Source organism: Castor canadensis, chromosome 2 (genome assembly GCF_047511655.1).
Source record: "Castor canadensis chromosome 2, mCasCan1.hap1v2, whole genome shotgun sequence".
NCBI classification, from domain to species: Eukaryota; Metazoa; Chordata; class Mammalia; order Rodentia; family Castoridae; genus Castor; species Castor canadensis.
Window position 1 is genome coordinate 88,077,112 of NC_133387.1, and position 27,266 is coordinate 88,104,377.

The 27,266-nt window shown below is 40.6% G+C and overlaps 1 protein-coding gene across 2 annotated transcripts in view; it reads left to right on the forward strand.

The window, feature by feature from the left end:
* The first annotated feature begins 20,241 nt into the window (after positions 1-20,241).
* Chn2 (chimerin 2) overlaps positions 20,242-27,266 on the forward strand; it is a 288,848-nt gene continuing 281,823 nt past the window's right edge. Inside the window, exon 1 of one of the 2 annotated variants that reach the window (XM_074065216.1) lies at positions 20,242-21,004. In XM_074065216.1, the coding sequence (XP_073921317.1) occupies positions 20,956-21,004 (49 nt within the window). In that variant the 5' untranslated portion in view covers positions 20,242-20,955. The remainder of the gene's footprint in view (positions 21,005-27,266) is intronic. The other variant, XM_020157040.2, reaches the window with a different exon arrangement.

Consider the following 27,266-nt stretch of genomic DNA (forward strand, 5'->3'; position numbering starts at 1 on the left):
TTTTAATCTGTAAGATTTTAAAGGTCTGAGCTGTTCCTCTTTGTCTTGTTTGAAATAATGCCCAACCCTATGTGATTCAGAGGTAAATGTGTCATAAATTCTGTTTAATGAAAATGAAAATCCTGGTGATTGTTAGACATCATGAAAAAAATGAACTCAAGTTATGACTTGATTTTTATAGGTCGTTCTAATGACTAAGAAGAAATTTATATTATACAGAATAAAATGTGAGTTTTTGTCCCACATTAGGCATTTTAGTTTTCTTACTTTCATGTTATTTTCTAGCTAGTCTATGCATTGTATTATTAGCACTGTGTTTTGAAAGACACATAACTCAAAATATATGTTGGTTATGAATAAAATGTACTAAACCTGATATTACTGCTGTAGAAGAATTGGAAAGAGCATTCTATCATTCAGTCCCTTAAATGTGTCATCATATTGAGTTGCTTCTCTGAAGATATTCCGGTACAGAGTCTTTTGTCTTTCAGAGTTTAACAATGACATTTTTATAACTCTCTAAAATAATGTTTTTAATTGTTATTTTAAACAACACACCACTATGTGTTGGTTTCTGCCCTAAATTGTTTTCTTATAAATATCAAAATATAATAATGCTCTGTTTATTAAAAATTATGCAAGTTTTTTTTTTTTTGTTATCTTTCACTTATAAAAGGGCAAGGGAAGATGAAGTAGCTGTCAGGCTACTAAAGAATAACTGGAAAGACCTGTTCCCCTTTGGTTGGTTTCTGTCTTTCCATGTCCTTCCTGTGGCTGTCACTGTGTGCAGCTCTGTCTTTTGTCCTCAGGGCTTGCTTGACACATTTGATCCAGGAAATCTTTTCCCTTCCTTCTGGTCAGATGCTTACCTCTTTGGTACTGGTAACTGTTCTTGCTTTTATTTGATGGTGGCTGGGCAGGGGATAAGAGTTATGCATCCTTTGACCTGGGTATTTGACAAATCCAGCAGAAGCCCATTCTCTGGAGTTGTACTCCAGGAAATCCTCTGAAGTGGGGGAACTTCTCTGAGCTCTTGGGCCCAGTTCAAATATGCTTCCTTGGTCACTTTATGTTTTAAAATGGTTTGTTGGTGATGATACTAATGACACTCTTCCTTCATCTTAATATCTGACATATTTCTTCCCAGTCTTTGTTACCAGAGCAACTCCAGGGACCAGTGATTCTTAAAACACAATATTTTAGTATGCCTTCCTTCACAGTGATGTTCCTTTTATCTGTACCGCTAGTAAAACATTTGTTCCATTGATATCAAAGATTTGCCCTTCCTTTCATTAATTAAGGAAACTACCAGTGTGTCTTTAAATAATGCATTTTCAGTTTTTCAATAAGAAGTGCCTGCCTAGATAGAAAATCAACTTACATAAATCAGTAGCTTTTCTATACTCCAACAATGAACAGCTTGAAAAGAATATAGGAAAACAGTTCCATTTACAATAACCTCAAAAAAATCAAATACATAGGAATAAACTTAACAAAGGATATGAATGACCTCTACAAGGAAAACTACAAACCACTGAAGAAAGAAGTTGAAGACTACAGAAGGTGGAAAGATCTCCCATGCTCATGGATTGGCAGAATCAACTTGGTAACAATGGCTATACTACCAAAAGCAATCTACCTATTCAATGCAATTCCCATCAAAATCCCAATGACATTCATCACAGAGATTGAAAAATCTACCCTAAAGTTCATTTGGAAACACAAAAGACTGCAAATAGCCAAGGCAATACTGAGCAAAAAGAGCAATGCTGGAGGTATCACAATACCTGACTTCAAACTACATTGCATAGCCACAGCAATAAAAACAGCATGGTACTGACACAAAAGCAGACATGAAGACCAGTGGAACAGAATAGAGGACCCAGATATGAATCCACACAACTATACCCACCTCATTTTTGACAAAGGTGCCAAAAACATATGACGGAGAAAAGACAGCCTCTTCAACAAATGTTGCTGGGAAAAGTGGTTATCTGCCTGCAGAAAACTGAAACTAGATCCATGTTTGTCACCCTGTATAAGTAGCAACTCAAAATGGATTAAGATCCTTAATATCAGACCTGAAATATTGAAGCAAGTACAGGAAATAGCAGAGACTACACTGGAAGCAACAGGCATAGGCAAGGACTTCCTCAGTAGAACTCAAGTGGCCTAGTAACTAAGAGAAAGGATGATAAGTGGGACTACATGAAAGTAAAAAGCTTCTGCACAACAAAAGCAATGGTCTCTAAACTAAAGAGACCACCCACAGAGTGGGAGAAAATATTCGCTGGCTATACATCAGACAAAGGACTGATAACTACAATATACAGAGAGCTCAAAAAACTAAATTCCCCCCAAATCAATGAACCAATAAAGAAGTGGGCAACTGAACTAAATAGAACTTTTCAAAGGAAGAAATCCAAATGGCCAAAAGACACATGAAAAAATACTCACCATCCCTGGCCATAAAGGAAATGCAAATCAAAACCACACTAAGATTCCACCTTATCCCTGTTAGAATACCACCAACAACTAATGTTGGTGAGGATGTGGGAGAAAAAGGAACCCTCATACACTGCTGGTGGGAAAGTAAGCTAGTACAATCACTATGGAAAACAATATGGGGCTCCTTAAAAAGCTAAAAGTAGATCTGCCATTTGATCCAGGATTCCCACTCTTAGGGATATATCTGAAGGAATGTGGTCAGGTTACTATAAAGGCTCCTGTACACTCATGTTTATTGTACTATTCACAATAGCTAAGCTATGGAAATAGCCAAGGTACCCCACTACTGATGAATGAAATAAGAAAATGTGGTATTTATATACAATGAAATTTTACTCAGCCACAAAGAAGAATGGAAGCTTGTCATTCACAGGTAAATGGATGGAACTGGAGAACATCATCTTAAGTGAACTTAGGTTCAGAAGGCCAAAAGCCACATGTTCTCCCGCATATGTGGATTGTAGACCTAAAACAAATGCAGTAATATTATGGGACACAGGTCACACTAAGGGGAGGCTTGCAAGGGAAGGAAACCAAAAACTTGAATGTGATTGATGTGCTCACTGTACAGGAATGAATATAGAAATCTTAAGCTGGCCGAGGCCACTATGGGAAGGGGACTAAGGAGGAGTGAAGAGGTCTGGCAGAGATGAACCCATTGGGATTGTAATACACATATGCATGGAAATAACACAAGGAATCTCCCTGTGTAGCTATCTTTATCTCAAACTAGCAAAAACACCATGTTTTTCTTATGATCTTTTATGTTTTTTCTTCTACAAAACAGAGATCAGGAGAACAGCACAGGTTCTGTGGGCAGGGGGAGGGTAGGTGACACTGGTGGGAAGGGGAAGTGGTGGGGAAAGGCGTAGGAGGATGAATATGGTGCAAATAATGTATACACATGTATGTAAATGCAAAAATGATACCTGTTGAAACTGTTCCAGGAATTGGGAGGGAGGGATAAAAGAGAGCAGTGGAGGGGGTGAATTAAAATATGATATATTTGATATATTGTAAGAATCCTTGTAAATGATACAATGTACCTCCACCCAGAACAACAATAATAAAAAATTTAAAAAATATATATATATATACATATAAAAAGAAACACCTGCCTATCTAAATCTATACAGTAAAGGAGTGAAGCTATTGTAACCAAAGCCATCAAAAACTGGAGGGCATCCCTATCTGAAGAGATTGTCCCCCCTTGATGAAGTGCTCACCCTCAATTTATTGCACTGCGGTTCAGTAAATAGTTCACAGAGGAAAACTCATGGGATGATGAAGGAGGAAGGAGGCAAACAATGGTCAGCCAAATCAGCCAACTCAGATGTAGGGTCCATGAAATCATGTTTATATGCTTCAGTTACCTCAGCACCTCATTAGAGCCCAAGAACTACCTAGGTTTCCTTATTTGGAAAGATTACTATAATTATCCAGTCCTTTAATGGGGGAATCTTTAAAACTCAACATCCTTTCCACTCCAGGATCCAGTTCCTTAGTGTCTTGGTAGCATGGTTGCTTTGGTCATTTCAGCTGACTTTTGTTAGTTGATTGGTTGCATCCAATTAATTGACTTTCTGGTCCAGGTATGTTCTGGTTTCTGAATCTATGCTCACCCTTGGTTATGACTGCACTAGGGTCTAAAGTTCACCTTTGTATTCTGTCAAAATAATATCTTCCTCTTATCATGTTGCCATCCACTTATCATTTGTCAAAAAAATCTTGAAAACAATAACTAAGCTTTTGGACTCAGGGATCATTAGAATCAATTTGATTTCCTTCGCAGCTGGAAAATGAATTTTAAATTATTCTTGTTAACACCCTCCAGATAAATTGAACTTCTGGAGTATTTAAGAAAAGCTTAGTAAAGTCAATCTTTTACATTAATAGATTCCATTTTTAAATTATTAATTTCACATTAACCATTGGTTTTTACTTATACAGTCATCTGATCAGCAATTTCTAGAATTGCTAATGTTAATAAGGAAAGAAGAAAACCATTGTAATGTTAACATTTTGAGACATTTTTCAACTTTTGTTTCTAGTTATATAACTCATTAGATCTAAAGGAGCCCTTTTGACATATATCATTTCTAAATTCTGGATAAGATAGGTTTTATTTTGTTTAAAAAATCTTTTTAAGTGCATACCTGAACCTAAAGGAAAGCAAGGGAAATCCTCTAAGGCCAGAAAACTCAATGAACCAAAAACTCAGGTAAAAAGTGAGCCTTCTGCCAGCACTGCCCTGAAGGTATCTGCCAGGTACTGGGATCCTAAAGCATGGTCCTTACCCTCAATGGCCATATAATTATCCTCCAAACCAGCCTGCTTGAAAGGTAAAAGGTAGTGTTGTTAGTAACACAGTCACAGCCACATCATGCATTTAGGTCAATGATAGGCTGCACATACGATGGTCAATAGATTATAACACAGCTGAAAAAGTCTTGTGACCTAATGATGTCTTCATCGTCATCCTGTCATAGTGCAACTCACATGTCTTTGGTGATGTTGGGTAAATGAAGCATAGCAATGCAATAATTATAAGCAGTACAGAATACTTGATAGCAAGCAACTGTGTTACTGGTTTATGTGTTTACTATGTGTCTACTTGTTATTATTTTAGAACTTGATCCATCTACTTAAAAAATAAGCTTTACTGTGGAACAGACCTTGTTAGGCTGGCAGCAGTCTCATGCATCTTGGGTTTCCTGATTCTCTTGGTTGCATGGAAAGGCTATATCAAGTGATTGACTCCTAGCATCCAGGTTTAAGGACGCTCTATGATGTTCCCACCACAACAGGATCACCTATTAGTGTATTTTTCTTTCTTTTTTTTAATAAGTGGGATTTTCATATGTTTGCATTGTTAAGCAGCATGACTGTTCTACTTGGGATGTAAAAACCCACAAAAGAATGTCACTCCTAACCAAAAACAAGAAAACAATAAACAAGGTACAAAATCATACCTTTCCTTGAACTCCTCAGAGGGCCAAAGGCAAGAAGGAACAGTTTCAAAGTGCAAAAAGCACCCCCTACAAGATTCAGGGAAGAGTGGGGGCTGCCAAAGCGTGGGCACAGGAACTATTATTTTTTTTAAGTAATGAATTCCTAAAAGCTGAGTGTGCACTCACTCATATTTCATAACAGTTTAGAATTCCTGAGAGCCTCAAACACAAGGGAAGCTCATATACACTCCAAGCTTCTCTCCATGTTTCCACTGATGCTTTTGAGAGACTCAGGTAGTTTGGAGACTGGGGAGAGTCCCCTTTGGTGGCACAGGATGGAGGAGGAGGTCACTGCTACTGTGCCTTGATGTGACTGTCATGAGAAACAAAAGCCTTAAGCCCTCAGTGAAGAGGCAGCAAATGCGCTGGCTCCCAGGAGGAGGGATAGCAAACCCATGTTTTTGTGTTTTAGCATTCAGGCAACGATCTACTGCTTCAGGAGAGGATAGAAGCTAAAGCCATGTGTTCTTGGGAGAGACAATGAGACCCTTTGGGGCCAGAATGCTGCAGCAGTCAAGAGCAAAGATCTGCTACTAGTGGCCCTGGCACAGGAACCCATCTAATTGAGGAGACCCACACAGGTGCAGTCCAACTGACCAGCCCTGGTACACTGAGCAGAGTGGAACTGGCTGGAGAGTGGGGCTGTGAAGGAGCAGAAAGAGAACACCCAGAATGAGGATTAAAGAATTGTGAGAGAGAATCAAGAGTGTCATAAAAGAATAGTAAGGCTTGGTCGGGGGGCAGGAATGGCTCATGTTCAAACCCCAGTACTGCCAATTTTTTTTAAGTAGATAAAGGAATAATAAGCTGTGAAAAATTATCTGGTGACTTGAAAAATAACCAGAAAAAATTCTAGAGATGATATATTAAAATTATATTCAGTTCAGTTGGTAAGCAGCATGAGAATTATATAGTGGAAGATAAAGTGCCCACAGCAGAGCAAAGAGAAACACATAAATGCAAAATACAGGAAAAAAAGGTCAGGAAACATTGGCTAAGAAGGCCTACATCACTGAGGTCTCAGGGGCAGAACAGGCAATGTTTGAACAGACAATAAGTTATTTCCAAAGTTGGAAAATGATGGACCCCTCAGACTCAATAAGGCCAATGAGTCCTGAGCAGAAGAAGTAAAAATAAAGTTACATATAGACACACTATAGGAAAATGTCAGATCCTCCCAGACAGAGAGGGGGTGAAACCTCTTAAAAGCAATAAAAAATAAAAGATTACCAAAAAAAGAACAATAAGTAGATTAATAGTGGACTTGTATTTGCAAGAAAACATTTTAGAGCACAATGGATTAGTATCTTCAAAGTGCTGAACGAAATTAACTATCAGCTTGAATGCTATACAAACCTAATTTTTATTCCAAATGAAAGACAAAATAAAGACATTTACAGACAAAAAAATTGAAAGGGATTACTAAGAAAATCTCATAAAGAAGCTTTACAAGAATATTATTTAGGAAGAAGAAAAAAGAATAAAAAGGAAGATCTAAGCTAAATGAACACTGACAATGTAAAATAGCAATAATAATGTCTAATTTCTGGTGTTTCAAAATTGAGTAAAATACTAGAAAAGAATATAAATAGGAAGTCAGGTAAGTAAAGGCATAGCAGCCTCCTGCCCTTGACTGTTCCCTCAGAAAGGCAGAGATAGGGTTGATGGAATGGCTCAAGTGGTAGAGTGCCTACTTAGTAAGTGTAAGGCCCTGAGTTCAAACCCTAGTACCTCCAAAGGGGGTAAAAAGAAAGGTAGGGATATAGATGAACATTAGACTATGTTAACTTATATAAGTATACTAGAATGTCTCAACTCTTAAATGAATAAAAACATTTCTCTGTTACTTGTCTTGTATTTTCAGTTTTTTATATTTTCTCATAGATGGTGTAAACACCACTGAGAATTAAGATGTCTCTTCAAGAACCAGGCAGATAAAGGAAATGCAAATCAAAACCACACTGAGATTCCACCTCACCCGTTAGAATAGCCATCATCAAAACCACCAACAACAGGTGCTGGTGAGGATGTGGGGAAAAGGAACCCTCGTACACTGCTGGTGGGAATGCAAGCTAGTGCAACCACTCTGGAAGAAAATATGGAGGCTTCTTAAAAACCTAAACATAGACCTGCCATATGATCCAGCAATCCCACTCTTGGGGATACACCCAAAGGAATGCGACACAGGTTACTCCAGAGGCACCTGCACAACCATGTTTTTTGCAGCACTATTCACAATAGCCAAGTTATGGAAACAGCCAAGATGCCCTGACCAATAGATTAAGAAAATGTGATACTTATAAACAATAGAGTTTTACTCAGCCATGAGGAAGAATGAAATCTTATTATTTGCAAGTAAATGGGTGGAACTGGAGAGCATCATTCTGAGCGAGGTTAGCCAGGCTCAGAGGACCAAAAATCATATGTTCTCCCTCATATGCGGACTTTAGATCTAGGGCAAATACAGCAATGTTGTTGGACTTGGGTCACATGACAACAGGAGAGCACATACAGGAGGTATGGTGATAGGTAGGAAACCCAAAACTTGAAAGGGTTTGATGTTACCACTCCAGAGGAACTAATACAGAAATCTTAAAGCAACAGAGTTCAATATGGGAAGGGGATCAGGAACCAGTGTAAAGATCAGTTAGAGATGAATCAACTTGGGTTGTAACACATTTGTACATGAAAGCAATGCTAGGAATCTCTCTGTACAGCTATCCTTAACTAGCAAAAACGCTTTGTCTTTCTTATTACTGCTTATGTCTTCTCTTCAACAAAATTAGAGATAAGGCAGAACAGTTTCTGCCTGGAAGTGAGGGGGATGGGGGAAAGGGAGGAGGTGGGGGGCAGGGTGGAGAAATGGCCCAAACAAGGTGTGCACATGTGAATAAATGATTAAAAAATTTAAAAAAAAGAACCAGGCAGATTATTTCATTTTAAAATACTATAATGTTGTGATTATATGTGTTTTATTCTTAATAATTCAGTCAGTCTGCTTCCCAAGTTTTTTTTAATTAGAAAGGAAAATATTTAGCATCAAGCATTTAAAAAATATCATGAATAAATTTAAAATATTTTAAAATGTGATAAAGAGCCAATCACATTTATGTACAAAGAAGTCATCTAGATTGATAGAAGAAAGGCAAGTCTCTGTAGCATATCAAGTTAAGTCAGTAAAGATAACTTTAACACAACTTTGACCAATTAAAGATTACAATTGCTATGTATATAAATAGTCATTGCAAACTAAGAAGAAGAATATTAACACATCAATTAAGGAGCATTATTATCTAGTGATAAAGATCCCAGATCCCAGTGTTAGAGTTCTGTTCAAATCCAGGCCCTGTTATTTGCTGTGTTGTTGAGCAAGTTCTTTAACTTCTGTACACTTCTTGAATTCTAGTATGTTATACAGAGACAATGAAAATGACTGCTTACAGTGTAATTAAAAAGAGTAAGATTATATACAAACAACTCTTGATGTAATTATAGGGACTCAGTACTTATTGTTATTTTAGCAAAAGATATAAATAATCATTTTGCGAAAGAAAAAATACAAATGACTAATAAACAGAAGCAAAATGTTTGATCTCACTAGTAATCAAATAAGTCTGAATTCATACAGTAATCATACTGTTTTTTCTAGTAAGCTTGAATTTAAAAGTGCATTCTAATTCTCACTTTTGATGTATATGGTGAGTCCTGGAATGAATATAAATTGAAGCAGTTTTTCTAGAAGGCAGTTCAGCCATTTTTATCAAGGGCTGTAAACATTTTTGTAGCCTTTGATGAAGGCTGCCACCACCGTTCTATGCTAGCAGATACTGCTCATGTTGTGTTCTGGACTTGGGCTTCTGGGAGCATGGTTTATGTGGAATGCATTGTACCTAAGGACCTCTGGAGTTGTGCAGTGGGGGCCCTGCCATTGACCTGTTCAAGTTTATAGCAATAAAACCCAAGAAAATAAACAGGAAAGCACAGATAGATTTATGTGCAAGGATTTTTATACCAGTGTGATTTGTAAAAAGCAAAAACCGTGAATGCCTTACATTTCAATCAACAGAGGACTAATGAAATCAATTAGTGTAGATTCATGCAATAGAATTTTTAATAGCCATTAAAAATCATGTTAAGAACATGTGAGGAAATAGTCATATAAGTTCATTCCAAAACTGAGCAGCTTTATTATTGTCTCCAGTTTATAAAGTAAAATGTACTCAGTTGAAAAATTGTACAATATAGAAAAATTAAAGAAAGTAGACAGTAATAATTTTAACACCTCAAGAGAGGCATTTTGATACATCTTAACAAAGTTTTCCCCACACAAATGTTGGTATTCCCACAAAATACAACATGCAAAAGCAAACTGCTAAACTGTTAATCTATACAGAAGGGAAAAGACAATAAAAGTATTAAGGTACTTTTCATGGTGCTAGAAGTATAATTGATTTTTTACTTATCTCTTTTTAAAACTCTAACATGTCTATGAGAAGGCTGAATTAATTTATAAGAAAAATACTTTAAATAACACAAATGGTATAAATGTCTTTTCTATTTATGTCTTTTTCTCTCAGTACTTTGAATATGAAATAGAAAAATAGACAATCTCCCTTTTGCAAAATGAGAAATAACACTCATTAATCATTTTGCCATCTCCCTCTTAATGAAGATATGCAAGTGCATATGCAAATGAGCTGAACTTCTATTATGAGACAGTGACAACATTCTCTACAAAAGAGAAGGTAATGATAGAGTCTGAAAAATAGACAAGCAGAGGAAGGTTAGTGGTAGAAGGTTTCTATTCTGAATGTCTTAAAAGAGTCGCATTCATCTTGTGGTGTTCTGTCTAACAACGATAAAAAAAGATCACAACAGCACTAAGAAATGAAAGCTAGTCATGGTGGTGTGTCACATGGAGTGTAACAGAATGGGGATGTAGAAAGTGAAATGAAAATGTATAAAATTGTAATATTGTTCATTCTTATTCTTCATAAGTCTTGCTAGACCATCATATTTCACTACTTGACAAGTTTAGTCAATGTTACGTATGTCTAACCCTAGGGTATTTTTATCCAATATCACACATTAGGATCGAAAGTGAAAAAGATCAGTGCAACATTCAAAAATTTTGTCTACACAGTTACATACATTCACATGTCTAGAAATACAAATTAAGTAAACTCAATGTCCCTTGAGATTGTTAGCATTCAATAGACAAAGCTTTCATGTCACAAGAGAGTGTGAAGCATTAAAGTTCTTATAACTGTCCCAAGGAGAATTGGAGCTCAGCTGATAGAAAATTTAAGTCGTTGGCCAGTGCAGAAAAGAGTATCAGACAGCACCCCATTGTATTATTCCTGTTTCTGCCCTTCTGAGTGGAAAATCAGGACAGTCTGCTGCCTTTAAATGATAGGAAACCAGAAAAAAGATCAACAGTTGCATTCTGTAAACATTTTTAGAATTCTATTGTAGGGAAAGGTTCTTAGGATAGGGACACCTCATTGCTGCCCTCCTGAGTTTTCCTAATCCCTGAGATCCAGGTAGGAAGACAAGGGCAAAACATGGCAGAATTTATTGAAGTGCTGAACTGGTAGCATAAATACAGGAAGAGATTAAATAACAATTCCCTAGAAAGGGTCTGTGATCATTATTATAGTGATCCTAGACCTTGTCACTAGCAGGGCCAGTATCACCTCCCAGCTTGTCAGGAATGCAGACCCTCACTTCACCCCCAGATCTCCTGAATCAGCAACTCTGGGGCTGGAGACTACCCAGGAATCAATGCTAATGGCTCTCCAAGTCATATTTATGGACTCTGAAGTTTAAGAAACAGCACAGGTACTGTGGTATAAGAGAACATGATCTTTCTGCTGCTCATGATAAACTCTTAATAGCATATTTTTAAAATCAATGATTATGTATCCTCATAGAAAAGTTAGAAAATGTGGAAGAATACAAAAGGAGACAAACATTATTCTAATGTATCAATATATTGGTTAGGGATCTCCAGAGAGAGAGAGAGACTCAACAGGAGACACATGGTGAAAAGATATATGTGAACAACATATACATATGCATGAGATAGGAGATATATGTGTATATATATTAAATATATATATAGGAAATACATGCGATATCTGATATATAGGAGTTAGATACAGGATATACATATGGGATCCACATGGTATATGTGTGTATATATACACACACACACACATATCTAGAGAGAGAGGGAAAGAGAGAATTTATTATAAGCCATTGGCTCACACAGTTATGGAGGTGGGTAAGTCCTAGATCTGCAGGATGAGTTGGCCTGCTGGACACCCAGGAATGCTGAACTCATGGTTTAGTTCGGGCCTGAAGGCCATCAGACTCCAATCCCAAGAAGAGTCCATGTTTCAGTTCATATTTGAAGGCAAAAAAAAAGCTGATGTCTGAAGACTGTTAGGAAGCATTTTTCTCTTTTTCCCAAAGACAGGTCAGCATTTTTGTTTTATTTGGGCCTTCAACTTATTGTATGTGGCCCAGTCACATTGGGGAAAGCAATCTGTATCACTCAGTTGGCTGATTTAATGGTAATCTCATCCCAAAACACCCTCACCGAAATACCCAGAATAATATTTGACCTAATCTCTGGGCACCAACATGTCAAGATGACATAAAACTAACCATCATACCTGAATTAGCCACTGTAAACATTTTGGTTCTAATTTGTCACCCTTCCATTTTCAGTCCTGAGGAATGGGAGTTGATGTGGTATGGATGAAACCTTCAGGCATGAAGAGTCCGCTGAGACACTTCTTGCCTCACTGCTGCCACCATGATTGGATTGAAGTGGGTATGGGTGCATTCACCTGGGATGCCACCTCTTTCTATCCAAGCTGAGTGTTTCATTTTCATAAATTCAGAACACATAGAAGTCAAGGGTTATTTTTTTCCCCAAGGCAATTTTTCTAGCTGTGGCGTGAAGTAGTTCTCTGGCATAAACATTACCCTTCAACCCCATCTGAGCTGAAATCCCATATCTAATCTTCTTTCTGATTGGGACATGATAGAGTGGATTTGCTGGAGAACAGCTGCCTCCCTGACAGCTGCCTGCCCTTGTGGGAGTGGCCCTAAAATAAATGCATATTGTTTATGTTTATCCATCCAGAAGTATATTTTAAAAATCATGGTTAACCAAACCCTGAGGAAGAATTGCTGCCCTGTTGATGAAGAAATTTGTGTTCTAATATTATATTCTATTTTCCTACATTATAACGTCTGTGGTTACACAGTCTTATAAAAGATCTTGACAAGAATTTGATGCCCTTTCTTTATGACAAAGACCTGGTGAAATCAAGAAGCAATATTAGCCCTGGCTACTCGCAGTCAACCTCTTCAACTCTGTAATCTGCTTCCTGAATCCCCTCTGTCCCATCAGAGGTTCCAAACAGTAGTGGCATGTTGGGATTTCCAAGGAGTTTTGTTTTTTAAACTGATGTGCGCTTCTCACTCCTAGAGAGTCTTAGTTATTATTCTGGGATGTGATATGGACACTGAAATTTCTGAATGCCCACTGGATGATACTAATGTGTACTGGGAGTTGCAACCTTGCCCTGGACCCCTTGTTCCACAAAATGAGGTGCTGCATCAAGCTTGTTAGAAACACAGAGAGCGGGACGGGCCCCAAACTTGCTGAGTCAGAATCTGTGCCTTGGCAAGACCCTCAGCTAATTTGTGGGCACGTTAATGGTCCTGCACATGTGTTGGCGCTCTCCTAGGATAAAATTCAACTTTGGAGGAATAGGGACATTGACTCAGGTGAAAATATTTAATTTATTCAATGCTTTAGGTCGCCCAAAAGTGACTGATTAATAACAGGTGTTCATAGCACTGGCGAAGTTTAGGAAGTCAAAGTTCTGACTAAGGAACTTGAAGCATCTGGGAGCTGGATAGGATGGAGTTGTTCATTACTACAGTCTTGGTTCTCTGAAAGCCCTTCACTTGGGCAAAGAGCTTCTTGGCTCCCTATTACTAAACCTATTCCTGCCAGGGTTTGTAGTCCAGAGCCCAAGTCCTAAGAGCTCCCAAGAGCCTGGCCTTCCCAGAGATGACAGTGACAGTATTGCCTTAGGTGCAAGTGAAAAAAAATATATATATATATTTAAAGAAATAAAATATCTTTTAAAGACTTCATTTAACATCTGAGTAAAAACTCAAATAGGAAAATATTTGCCCCCAAAGTAGAAATTTCAAACAAAACTAAAGGGTTTTTTCTTAGTGTATTCTGCCAGAAATCAGCCAAAGCTAAGTTCAAATTGGTGCCAATAACCTTGATAAATTACTTATGTTCTCTCATTTTTGGTTTTCATAATCAAATAAAGTAGGGGTGACAATCTTATAGCAAGGGTTATTTATGCATTTTGATTAAGATGTTACATGAGTTTTCTGGCCTTATAGAAAATAGAAATAGAGAGTCTTTCTTCAGGATTGTTGTGGGTACATGAAAACACAGAATGCTAAGCATGGGCTCCACCCATAGTAAATGGCGACAACACTGCAGGTAGAGTTATAGGGAAAGCCGTGACAGGGGCAATAACAGTCACAGCAACAATGTAGTCGCCAAATGTTGGATTCCTCCCCTTTGTCTTACAGGGAGTGTAAGTAATCTGCATACTCTTGCACGGAAATCTGAGTGTGTGTATGTGTGTGTGTGTGTGTGTGTGTGTGTGTGTGTGTGTGTGTGTGTGTAGAGAAGAGAGAGAGAGAGACAGAGAGACAGAGACAGAGACAGAGAGAGAGAGATAACACACATTGCTCCCTAGAGACCCTGATACCAGCAATACCCACTGTCTGCCTGGGAACTACAGTTGAAAAGTGCCTGCTGTGCAGGGCACTGAGCACTAATAAGATCATCAGGCATACATTCTTCTACATTAAGATGAGGTACATTATCATCTCCAACTCATGAGATGAGGAGAGTGAGAATCAGAAAGTTAAGTCTCTTGCCCGAGGCTACCAGACAGTATGTAGCTGGATCATAATCTGAACTGAGATTTATCTCCAAAGCCTTGGTCTGGCTCATAGGTCTTAATATCTCTCACATAGACAAAGTCATTGGAGGGGAGTGGTAGGTAGAGATGAAAATTACCATGATCTTTCCAGACAGAAAAACATGTGTGGACATACTATATTTTGCCCTAAGGGACAGAAGACACCACAACTCCCAACTAGGCAATAGATACTATTATTTCATTCAGTCCTCACAAACTGTAAATAGGGATTATTAACCCCATTCTAAAGATTAAGAAACTAAGCTTAAGTAACTTGATCAAGATCACACAGCTAATAACAGACTAGGACTGAAATGATCTCATTCCAAAGATACATATTAAACCTTCCCAGAATCACTTCTTTATCCTTGCTTTACAAGTAACCTGTGACATTTTAAAAAACTCAAATATATTTTGTGTATTGAAAAATAGGCCCAGATGTTGTCTGTTACCTTTCCTCCAGTGTCTATTTACTCCTCTTTCTTTAAAAAAAAAAGATATTTCTGCTTTGTTGCTGAGTCTATAGCTGTCACAGGGAAAGAAATACAAATATTGATTCAGATTTTGTGGGGGGAGGGCCAATAACCTTCACAGGACAGCCATGTACTTCGCGATGTGTAGCATTCTGATAAATGTATTGCTGGGTGATTTCATCATCATGCGAGCATCGTGGTATGTGTTTATGTGAACCTCCATGATCTAGGCCGATCTCCAGACTTGTTCGGTCTCTTGATGCAATCCAGAGACTTGACAAGCACAGATCTCTGAGGCTGCTGCCCAAATAACAAGGCACATTGTTCTACAGGAAGCTTTATTTGTATACATAGGAGTACTCTGGAATTATGATAAGGATAGTAAATACATAAACTAGTTCATTATTATCATTATCAAGTACACGAATACATTATCAAATATTGTGTGCTGTCCATAATTGTGTGTGCCATGCTTTTATCTGCTAGGTTTGTTTCTACCGGCATCATTGTGAGTAACGGATTGAACTAAAGCCTTATGACAGCCACAATGGCCCCAGGTGATGGGAAGTTTTAGCTCCATTATAACTTATGGGATCACCATCAGGTATGTAGCCTATGAGAGACAAAATGTGTTGTGATGTGACACATATGTGTATGGTATCTGCCTGGTTCTCTGGGTTAATAAGCCAAAACTGCGGCTGAGAAAATGCCAATAACCTAGAAACAGCCTTTGAGGTTTGATTTTGGAATTTTTATTTATTTTTTTAAGCAGCTAAAAAGAAAGCCATCACCAGCATGGGTAATAGCTGTAATTCTTCAGAAGATCATTTCTGTAGTTTAGCGCCTTGTCTCAATTGAAGTTTAGGGTTCTCAGGAAGGAACGCAGGCATGGTGATGAAGGGTCCCTGGGCAAGGATGTCATTTTCCCCATATCTCTACTCCCAGGGCCTACTATCCTGCCTAGTACACAGTGAGGCTGATCAAGCATTTTCTGAGTCAGTTGATTAATGCATGAATAAATGAATAGTTAGCTGCAAATAAACTCATCCCATGCCTTTATAAAAGCAAATTTCGATAGTAAAAAAAAAGCATAAAACCAGACCTACCCCTCAGAGGACAGGAAAACACAACTTAGAAATCTCTTTACCCTAGATTTCTCTAAGACAATGAGGGCAGAAAAGAGTTTGTAATCTAAAATGTCAGAAAACAAAGTCAGAAGGTGCAATATGCAAAAAAAGCCTAGTCCATGACTCGTTAGGTTGTAGCTAACGTGTGTGTGTGTGTGTGTTTATAAGATCATCCCAAACAAAGTGGCCATACAGGAAACTTAAAGCCGTATCCCTGGACCCCTCTGTAGTCAGAGGACAGACGCAGGAATACCTGTGCCTGCGGCGCGTGTGTCGCCACCAGGGGGCCTCAGCAGCCGGCGATGTGCGCTGGGAATTGGGTAGCCTCCCTTTGTCTGCACCCCAGGTGTGGACTTCTCTTTGTTCCCAGGCAGGGCTGCTACCTGCGGCGGGAGCGCTGCGCTCGGTCCCCGCACTGCACCGCACCGCACCGGGCCGCACCGCGCCATTGCAGGAAAACCGCGGGTTCTCAGCTTCTGCCTTTAGTTAGCCTCAGGTTACTTCCGAAGAGCCCGTGTTTTCTCTCTTACAGGACTAGGTATGTTTGAATTCGAAATAGGGCTTGACCTGCAAAGGGAAATAGTTCTCCCAACGACAAAGAGTATATTGACGTTGAGAAATTGATGGCACGAGGGCTACTTTTCAGGCTACCGTAGAGTATTTGCCATAAAATATTTAAAGCTGCTTGACGGATAGCTCCACTATTCTCCTGTGAATGCTGGCCACTGGATTAATCTTGAAAGTAAGGAATATTTCATTCTGTGTTTAGCACAGGGAACGAGAGTGACCTTCACTAAGCAACATCCCAGAATGCCACAGCTCCGAGCAGACCGTGCATTCACCCTCGGTCTGCTTTTAAACTTCAAAGGAACACTAAAACAAAATAAACAGATTACAGTAATGTAAGAGCTACCCTGTAAACAATAAGTTATGCGAGTTGTAACAGCCACAGGCAATGATGGGGGGTGGCGGGGAGGCAGAGGGAGAATGGCCAGCATTGGTGCCATCAAAATTTTACTCTTTTGTTTCCACCATTTCAGTTGTTCCGGTTCACAGCTAAGAGAGTGTCCTTTGATTCCTACCAACTTCCTTTTGTGCTCCAGATGTGTTACTCACTGGCTTGGCTTGGCGCTTAGAGGTTACACATATTTGAAGTGTAAAGACATTGGTGTGCATAAGAATAATTTAATTATTCCTTCATTCGCTCATTTATTCTGCAAATATCCACTGATGTTGTATGGTGTGCAGGGCATTGTAGAGAATACAAGGACTGGGCATAGATCCTGTCTCCAGGAAGCTTTTATTGAACTACAGGCCAAAAATATATATCATTAGAACAAGACAGGACAGAGACCTGCCAACAGGGTGGTGCTGAAGGATTAGGGGCATTCAACAGAATGGAGAGCTGGCTTCTGGCTTGAGAATCTGAGAAGACAGCCAGGAAGGTGCATTCTGGGTGAACTTCCCCCATAGGTAGGATGGGCAGCAGGGAGAGCCTCTGCAGACACCAGTGCTGCCAGGGTCAAGGACCCCAGGGCATAGTTGGAAAAGGTCACTCAAGTGAAGGGAAGAACAGGAAATAAGCTTGGAAAGGGAAAGTTGGAAGGCTTTGAATGTAGGTGAGTGTTAAGTTAAAACAAAATGGCAATTTTTTAATTGTATGTAGACCAAATGATCACAACCCTCCTTTGATCCATAGGTCTTTTAATGGTTGAACAAAGAGGGTAGAGGTATCTAAAGAAATTCTAATGAATTAGATTAGATTTCAAACATTCCCTTTTCTACCAGCAATCAGGAATTTGGTAATACCATACAGAAATGATTAAAACACATGCGCTAACTTTCTCGTTTCATTTGGAGAAATGCTTTGGAAAGTCCACCAGCAGGTTCCTTAGCCTACTGGTGGAGAAGGATATTAACAATTTGTTTCAGCTTCTGCCTGCTAATTTATGACATGAAACATTTTGTAAGGTGCACTGAGCCCCTAGGCCTCAGCATCAAAGAAAGATGATCTCGAACAACTTTGCCTGCTGCATTGTCTTCACTGGCTATGTTTTAACAATTCAAATGATCCATCAACTTTCAGATTTCAGTTCTGAATCTGGAGCTTTATGTTCGTTCTTCAAAATAACAGCTTCAGTGTTACTGTCCATCTCCTACTATATATAGGCTGGGCCTTGTCATCTTTTTCTACTTTTGTACAGCCCAGGAAGTTGGCACTGGTGCCCTCATAGCAAATCCCCTTCTGTCCCTGTATCTATTAAGTTGGAATCATAAAAATAACCTATTTTATTGGGCCATGCTTTACTTTCTTCAACTAACCAAAGTTCTATGAAGGCAAATATTGTCATCTGAACTACAGAAATAGAATCTGACATTCTTCTCTGAGACTTCAGAATGATGAAATTAATGGATAATGAAACTCAATTGGGACAAAAAAGGGAAAAATGTTGGGTGCAGTGAAGGAAGCAAAAATTATTCACACCATAGATTCTGTCTTTCAGTGAACAATATGCACTCACTTCTGGAGTAGAAATTTTGTGTCAAGTTCATTGAGGTCTCACAAATATCATCTTGTTTAATCTTCATGACACTCTATATTATCAGTACTTTTGTTCTTGGTGAGACTCACTGAATCTAAATAATTTGCTCAAGATCTCATAGCTAATAAGTTGGGCAAAAACCAGAGGCTGAACCCACCTGTTGTCTTCTTCAAAGACCAGATGGTAACAATTCTGTTAGGTGACACAGCTAAGCCTACCATCTGACGAGAGATAGGTAGATTACTAGTCAAACAAGTAAATGCTGCTTTGATGGGGAAACAGGACATTCCATTCTGCTAGGTCAAGGGCATGATGGGCCTGTGCCCCTAAAACCTCCAAATGAGGCTGTGTCAGGCTGCATTGTACAAAAAAGGAAGAAAAATGAATGGGGGTAGAGGTACTCAGTGGTGCTTGGATCTCCTTGTAGCCGGTAGGGCTGGGTCAAGGTCCATGCAGATGAAAATACAGGGCAATGTGTCTGGAGATGACTCACAAACCTTTAACTCCTCAACAAGCCATAATTTAAAAAATATTGGGAAGTCACACTGCAATGGCATGCTGGGGGGAATTTTAAAAATGATTGAAATCAACTAGAAAATGTGATGTGAGTGCATATTGTGACTATGTAGCGTTTATTATTCCTTCTACATTAGGTGCTTGATGTGGATTCCTTCCTTGCCCCCCAAGACCTGGCTGCCTCATGTGTCACTCCGGGTAATTTTTAAATGGACTATGTCCTTTTAACAATGTTTTTCTAAATTGAACTACCCCCAATGTGAACACTTTCCATTTTGCTATATAATGAGAGTACTTTTCATTCCTTTAATGTTTGCTTTTTCCTTTGATCTAACAATTCTGTTCAAATTTCACAGTTTTCTGTTGCTTCAGGAGTGAAAGAACCGATTACCCTGCTGGGAGCGTGAAACCGACTTAAAAAAATCTGCATGATATTTCCTTCCAGTGAAATTAATTTAGGTTTAAATACAGGAGGAAGGTACACACCTTGTTCTCCCAGTCACTTTCTCTCACACACCTAAACTGTTCCTTAACCTCACAGGGCACAGTAGGCCCTGCTGCCAAGTCTTACACCTTTTGTGAGGATCCTTTGCAAGGCAGAGAACCTTTCTTTTTGACACCCGGCTTTGTGTTAGGCCTGATGTCACATTTGCAATGACTCTATTTCTTTGAAGGCCAGGCTGAGAAGCCAAGTGGACTCCTTGGGCACTGTCAGTGGCAGGGGTACTTAGGCTTAGCTGGATTTGACTTCTGGGGTGTTTTAGAAAATGCACCTTCTTTCAGGGCAGGGCCCATCAGCTCCAGAGCAACAAAGGACAATTTGGAGGGGAGTGGAAGGGGCGCTCCACAGCCTGCCTGGCATCCAGACCCCCTTCTGCCTAGCACTGTGTCCTTGGTGATCCCAGCTTTGCCCTTTGAATTTCTCACCCCTTCTGTCTCCTGGCTTCAGAGCCCAGCGGGCGCGGCGATGCCTGTCACCTCCCCCCACCCCCAAGGAACTCCCCATCCGCTGCAAACCCTAGGAGCTTCACTGTGCTTGGGAGCCGGGCACGGCCCGCGCCCCCCAGCGGTCTCCCTAGCACCTTGGGGCCCGCTCCCAGTGGAGTGTGCCCCCACCCTGCAGTCAGCAGCGTCCCCTCCAGCCCCAGTCACAGGAGCTGTCAAGCCCGCGGTAGCTGAACCAGCCCCCGAGCGCTGGCGTCTCCTCTGCTTCCTTTGTGTGCGCGCGAGTGGAGTTAGGGCGGAGGGAGAAGGGGGAGGTCGCTCTGTCTGTCTGTCTCCCGCCGCCTTTGCCCTGGCTCCTCGAAGTGCGGCCACAGAGGCGGGATCCCAGGGAAGGTTGCGGGGGGAGTTGGAGGGGCGGTTAGGGGACGCCCCGGCGCCCTGGTCCCATTCGCGCACTGGGGTGCGGACGGCTGTGGGGCTCCGGCTGGAGCCCCCATCAGCTTGTCCTGACAGCCCCTCGGCCTCCGTCCGCTGCCACCTACCCCCGGACACCCGGAGAAAAGCGTGCAGAGGCGCGGAGAGGGACGGAAACCACAAATAAATAGCGGCGGCAGCAGCGCGTCATCTGGTGGAGCAGGAAGTGCAGGCAGAGTCCGGAGGCTGGTGCTTTCTGCGCGTCCCCAGGACTTTGCCATGGGCTGGGGGCCGCGGAGGCTGCGAGCGGCCGGGCGAGGGCAGCGGCGGCGGCGCCCGCACAGGGGCTGAGCGAGCAGCGACGCGCGGGGCGCACGGAGATGGCAGCGTCCAGCAACTCCAGCTTGTCCGGCTCTTCCGTGTCCTCTGGTGAGTTTCAGCACGTCGGGTGCGGTGGCTGCGCTGCGGATCGCCTCCTGTCCTCCTCGTCCTGCACCCCGGGATGCAGAGAACCTACCTGTGGCCGTCCCGCCCGCTCTCTGGGAGTGGGGTGGGGGGCAGGCGTCCGGGGTGACACTTGTTTGGTTTGCCAACACCTCGCTGTCCGGAGCACCTACGCGCCTGACAGCTCACAGCGCAGAGGTGGGAGAGCGGTGGCGCCCTTTAAATGTGCGGATTTCTGGGGTTTGGAGCGCAGGAGGCAAGCGGCGAAAGGAGCAGGGCAGGCTTGCACTTTCCGGCTCAGCTGGAGCTGGGCAGGCGGGGCAGGGAAGGTTAGGGCGAAGCTGGGTGCCTGGACCTGTTGGCGGTGCCTCGTCTGCTACACTAGATCCCCAAATCCAAAGCAAAGGGAGCAAACCCTTGCTCCTAGCACACTTGGTTTTCTTTGTTTGTTTCAGAAATTAGCTCCGTGGAGACACTTGCTTGGGGCATAGGTTTGAGATAGCAGCGATAAAGAAATTGCGCCTTTCTGGTCCTGATTGAAGTGGGTTAGGGGAAGGGAGGTCCAGCCCAGCTTGTGTGACTCTTGGTATGTTTACGTGTGTGTGTGTGTGTGTGTGTGTGTGTGTGTGTGATTTTCCTATGTGGCTGCTCAGACATTTCCTTACAATACTCTGTAATTTTACTTTCAAGTCATACATTTAAGTGTGGCTGGGCAAAAGGAGGGCTTCTTCCAGCTTTTCTATCAGCGGGCCAAATTGAAGAGAAACACATTGATAATGAATCTGAAGGAGTAAGTAATCAATAGGAGTAGCCCCACTGGTTTCTAAGAATGACAGGTTTCTAATCAGAATGATGCATTGGGCAGAATTCCTTTACCTCTCTGATCATTGAAAGTTTTAATAACAAACCCTGAAGCGATGGCCAGTAAGACATTTAGTACAGTATACACAAATCAAGGGTCAAGATGCTCTTGGAGCCCTAGTGGAAAGGCTCAATATATTAATATTGTATTGTGTCCTGTGTTCCTTTTTTGTTATTAATCAAAAATTAAACTCTAAAGGAAGAATACCTTTTTGGCGGCATTGGACAGCAAGCCAGTCATAAAGGGAACCACATCAATAGATGTATAACTAATTAAATCATAAATGCAAGGTGAATTTGACTAAGGTACAAATGTAATGTGGTACAAGGTCATGGCTTGAAAGCCATCTGCTATCATTTCTGGCAGGTTTAGTTCCAGAGAAATGACACTTCCTTTTCTTGATCACTGCCAACTAATTAAAAAATAAATAAATAGTATTTTTAGGTGTACCATATAGTTCAAGTTTCTTGAAGTAGCAGCCAATGGGGCAGAACAGTCATATCTTATTAAGAGCAGCAACAAGTTGACCGCCTGTGGTTTTAATTCTGAGAACTCAGCAATGCTACAGCTTATTTTTAGTACCCTCAAACCACTGCTGCTGCTTTTCAATTCATTTTGGTTGACTAGCATTGAATTTAAAATGCAGTGATGTTGGCTTCCTATTAGGCTGTCTATCAGTATCCTTCTCAGAAAACTACCCACTCAATGAACTGGTGGGGAGAAGTGGCAAAGGGAAAGAAGAATGGAGAAAGGACAAGGAAGCAGTATTATCATGATTTCCTGGTGGCATAAGTTACAGATGCTGTGGCATCTAAATTTTCAGATCTAGATAGAGCTTAAGAAAGCTGATTGAAAATCCTAACTCAGCCCTGGCAAGAATTTGCTGCTTCAACGCAGCCCAGTAGAAGCTTTAGATGATGGTAATTGCTTCGCAGATAGGGTCGAGATGCTTATGATGGCTCTCTTTCCTGCTTTATGTACCACTATTTTAATCCTATCGGGAACTGGGAAATTGCATGAAAACTGAAATTCAACTGATATATTATTTGGTGTAAAGCAACCTGGTCTGTGAGCTTATATTGCTTAGTTCACCAATTCATCAGGCACTTTGTCTTGAAAAATATGGAATTAGAGTTCTTTTTAAGCACACTTACCATTGTATGGGTCATGAATAATTCAGATGATACAAGCAATTCACACCTGTGAGAAGTGTTGAGCAGGAAAGAATAGAGCCTGTTGTTGTGGCAGCTGGGTTCTCTTAGGCAAAGGCCGGCCAGAGTCTGAGAAACTAGGGCACTCCATCAACCCATTAATCACCATTTTCAAGGCCCTACTATGTGGAAGGCAATAAGTTATAACCCTCAGCATACAGGGAGTTAAGTGAGAAAGATAATTCTAGGATTCCTTCTAGCTTTGAAGTTCTGGAAGCATTGTATTTGAATTCTGGCTCCACCATTGTCTAGCTGGGTATCTTGGGGTAAGTTACTTAATTTCTCTGTCTCAATTTCCTCATCTGTAAATAAGGAATGATGGTAGTAAGATCTTCATAGGAGTGTTGTGGGGTTCAGTGAGATAATGTATGCAGATCATTTAGTACAGGGGCTAGTATTTAATAAGTGTTTGGTGCAGAACAACTTTTCTTCTCTGAGGAATGAAAAATCTGCCCACAGGCTCAAACCTCAGGTTCAGAAAATAGACCCAATACACAGAAAATCTGCTTCTTCCATTGCATGCCAATTTGATCTTCATTTTGGGTTCTATTAAACAAGCCTTTATTGAGTGTCTTCCAGGGATGAGGTGTAGTTCTTAGTGTTTGGATTAGATCGATGAATCGAGATCCTTCCCCATAAACAGCATCAGAGATGGAGGAAGAGCAAACCCATTCAGTTTGATCAAATGAATTGAGTGAAGGAGGAAGGGAAATTGCTTCAGTTTGGAGTTGCCAGTAGGGGATGACATATGAGCTGGGCCTTCAGGGATGAGTAGGATTTTCCAGAATGCAGGTAAAGGGAAAGGCCTCTCTACCTTTCCCTCAACCAGTAACTTAGGCAAGAGCCTAGAGAAGGGGGAGTTCATGGCTTTCTTTTGCCTCTCTTGGGGCTGTTCATCCTGTTCCCTGGTGAGTACTAGTCTCGGAACAGTCATGCTTATAGGCTCATAAACAGCAGCAGCAGGGACAGGGTTGCAGTATCACTCATTGCTGTTGCTAATGCAGGAGGGTTTGTTTCTCTTCAGGGAGCAGTGGGTTGGATGGAACAGTTCTGAAAACCTATGACATATTTGGACAGTTGATTGCATAGGGAGAGGGGCTCAACATGGCTACACCTCTCTGAGAGGAATAGCTGTGGGAGATTTAGGTTTGGCTGTGTCTGCACAAAAAGCAAAGCTGCCATAACTCTCTCAGCAGCAAGCTCAGAGTTTTCTGATTTTTCTGAGAATAGATTCTCACTCGCTGCTGTTTAACTACAAACGGCCAAGTATGCCATATATTCCGTGTTTCCAACTGAGACATAACAAATGAAATAATCAGGTTAGCGTTAATTTAAAAAATACATTTTCTGAGAACTCTTCAGAAATTTTCTTCCAGAATAAAAGAAATTGCTGTGCCTTTGATTTAATGCTAACTGCTGCTAATGAAATTTCACAATCACCTAGATTGACAGGAAGTTTACCCTTAAGCTTTTAATCTAGCCTGTAGTACTTGGTTATATTCAAAAATAAACAAAGACTGATTTGTGAAACAGTTTTATTTTAATAATCATGGGTTACATTTGCTTTTATAATTGAAATGAGAACTTTTCATTGATTGCCAAATGGATAATTTCACTGTCAAGAAAAGAAAATCAACCCAAGCAAAGTAATAAATAAATGAGATATTTTCCAATAACTGAACAAGGTGGAATATCAAACATTAAAGAGACTTCCCTGGATAAGAAGTTAAGATTTTGAAAAACATAGCACATGGTATTATAAAAATGAAGTTGATATAGACTTTTAAAATTAAATGCAAATGGAAAAAGGTAAGAATCGGTATCACGTGCAGAGTCATTATTGGGAATAGAACATTCCTGAATGGATTGAGGTTTATTTACCTGTATTTTCTACAGCAGTATTGTGGGCCAGGGTAGGTAATGCTATTTTGTGCTTTCACACTGTTCTTGATAATGATAAATAGGATTTATCATTATCAGGGGGGTTGTGACCAGTGACATACGCAACAAGTCCTCCATATTCCTAGATGCAGAAGGCAAAATTGAACTGTAGTAATTCTGGCAAGACTTACGTATGTGTAATTAGAAACTCCATGGATCCAATATGACAAAACAGGATATTGTTACTGAAACTGACATTCACATGGAGAAGTCTTTTCTTTTTTGGACCTTAGGATTCTTCAGAAATTTTCTTCTAGAATATTCAGTTATGTGTAGAAATTGCTGAGCCTTTGTTTTAATGATAACTGCTGGTAATGAAATTTCACAATCACCTAGATTGGCAGCTAGGTTTGATTACCTGTTTTATTTTAAATCGCATACAAAAAATTTGCTATGGAAAAATATCACAAAAATATTCCAAGGCTAAAATAACCCTGAGACAGAAATGATCCACTCAGATAAGGAGCATTGGTCCTTGTTTTTCTGGTGGCCTTTCCATACCTCATTTGAACTTATTGGCCCTCGTCCATTTGTTGGAATTCAGATGAACTAGTGATACAGAATCAGAGGGGTTAAGGACACTCTTCTTAAGCATATCTATTATAGTTTGGATCTTGATTGTTCCCCATAGGCCATGTGGTACTATTGGGAGGTGTAATCTTTAGGAGGTAGGGCCTAGTAAAGGAAGTTAGGTCCTTGCAGGTGTGCCCTTGGAAGAGTGACCCTGACCCCGACCCCTTCTCTCTCATTGCCTCCTGGCCACCAAGAGGTGAACAGCCTTTCTCTGGAATGTGCTCACTGCCAAAATGTTCTACCTAGCTACAGACACAAAAGTAACATGACCAAGCCAATCATGGATTGAAACCATGAGCCAAAATAAGTCTTCCCTCTTTTAGGTTCCTTTATCTCAGGTATTTTTTCACCGTGATGGAAAGCTGAGTAGCAATATCGCATATTGTCAAGGGGCCCACTGATTTGGGTATTTGGTATAATGCCAGCTCCTCCCACTAACTGCACAAAGAGTGTGGAAGACTCTCATTTGTTCATCTTTTGAGGGATGGGAACACCAGGTATTTCCCTAGGCCAGTCTGTGTGACATTACTGAACAGTGTGTTCTCTGAGCTGCCACCTGGGGCCTGGCCCAAATATCAGCCCTGCTGGGGACTATCTGCTGCTCAGCAAGGTCTTCCACTCATGAACAATGGTGAAATTAAGTGGACATTTGGTTTGGAAAACCTATACATGAGCAGGTATGTTTTGGAAAAGAGATTTCTGCCAGAAGATCAAGATTCCTGCCAAGATAGGCACAAAGAAAAAATATGGATCTAGTGTTAGATAGGCAAAAGATGAATAGCATCCACCTATCATCTACCAATCGTTTGTCTTTTATGAATGTATTTGCATTTAATGGCTTCTGAAATTATATTTAATTTTCAAAATAGATAGCTTTCTCTACATTTCTTCCCTACTTCCTCTTTCCTTCCTTCCTTCCTTTCCTCCTTTCCTCTTTCCTTCTTTTTTCCTTCCGTCCCTTCTTCCTTCCCTTCCTTCTTCTTTCCCTACTTCCCTCCCTTCCTTCCTCCCCCTCTTCCTTCTTTTCTTCTCTCTCTTTCTTTTCTTACCTGTTGTGTTTGTAAGATTTGCATTTAGACCTATGCTTTCACAATACTGCTATAGAAAATCCACATTTGGTTTTCCCTTGGGAATCTTCCTCCTTCTCCTTCCATTTGGTAAGTAGGAAGGAAACTGATATTCTGTCTCTCACATGGATTCAGGTCAGAGGGTTGAGATGGTTGTTTGTGTCTCCAGCACAGTCTGGTCAGTGTGATAGATACAATGATGATTCTCAAAGTTACTAACAAATGGAGAAGTTTATTTAAAGTCTCTGTGGCTAGGGGAAACCAGCCTCTTAGGAATGTGCTGTCCCCATAGGCAGTCAGCTCTGCCAGGGACTTCTGTGACTGTCCACTGGGGCCTGAGGCTCAAGTCCTGAGATATGAGCATTGCCAGGTGGGAGAAAACTTCCTGCTGTGCATCCAGGGAGAGCTAGCCACCAAGTGCTTCTGCAAATAACCTACTTTCCTCCTCATTTATAAGCAATTACATACCTTCATTGAATTTAGTCTGGACTGTATAGTCTAAGAACAGCATCAAGTGCAAGAGTGACAAGAGTTAGTCCTGTGAAAGTTGCCCAACCTCGTCCTTTACAGTATTGCAGTTGGTTTAAAGTATT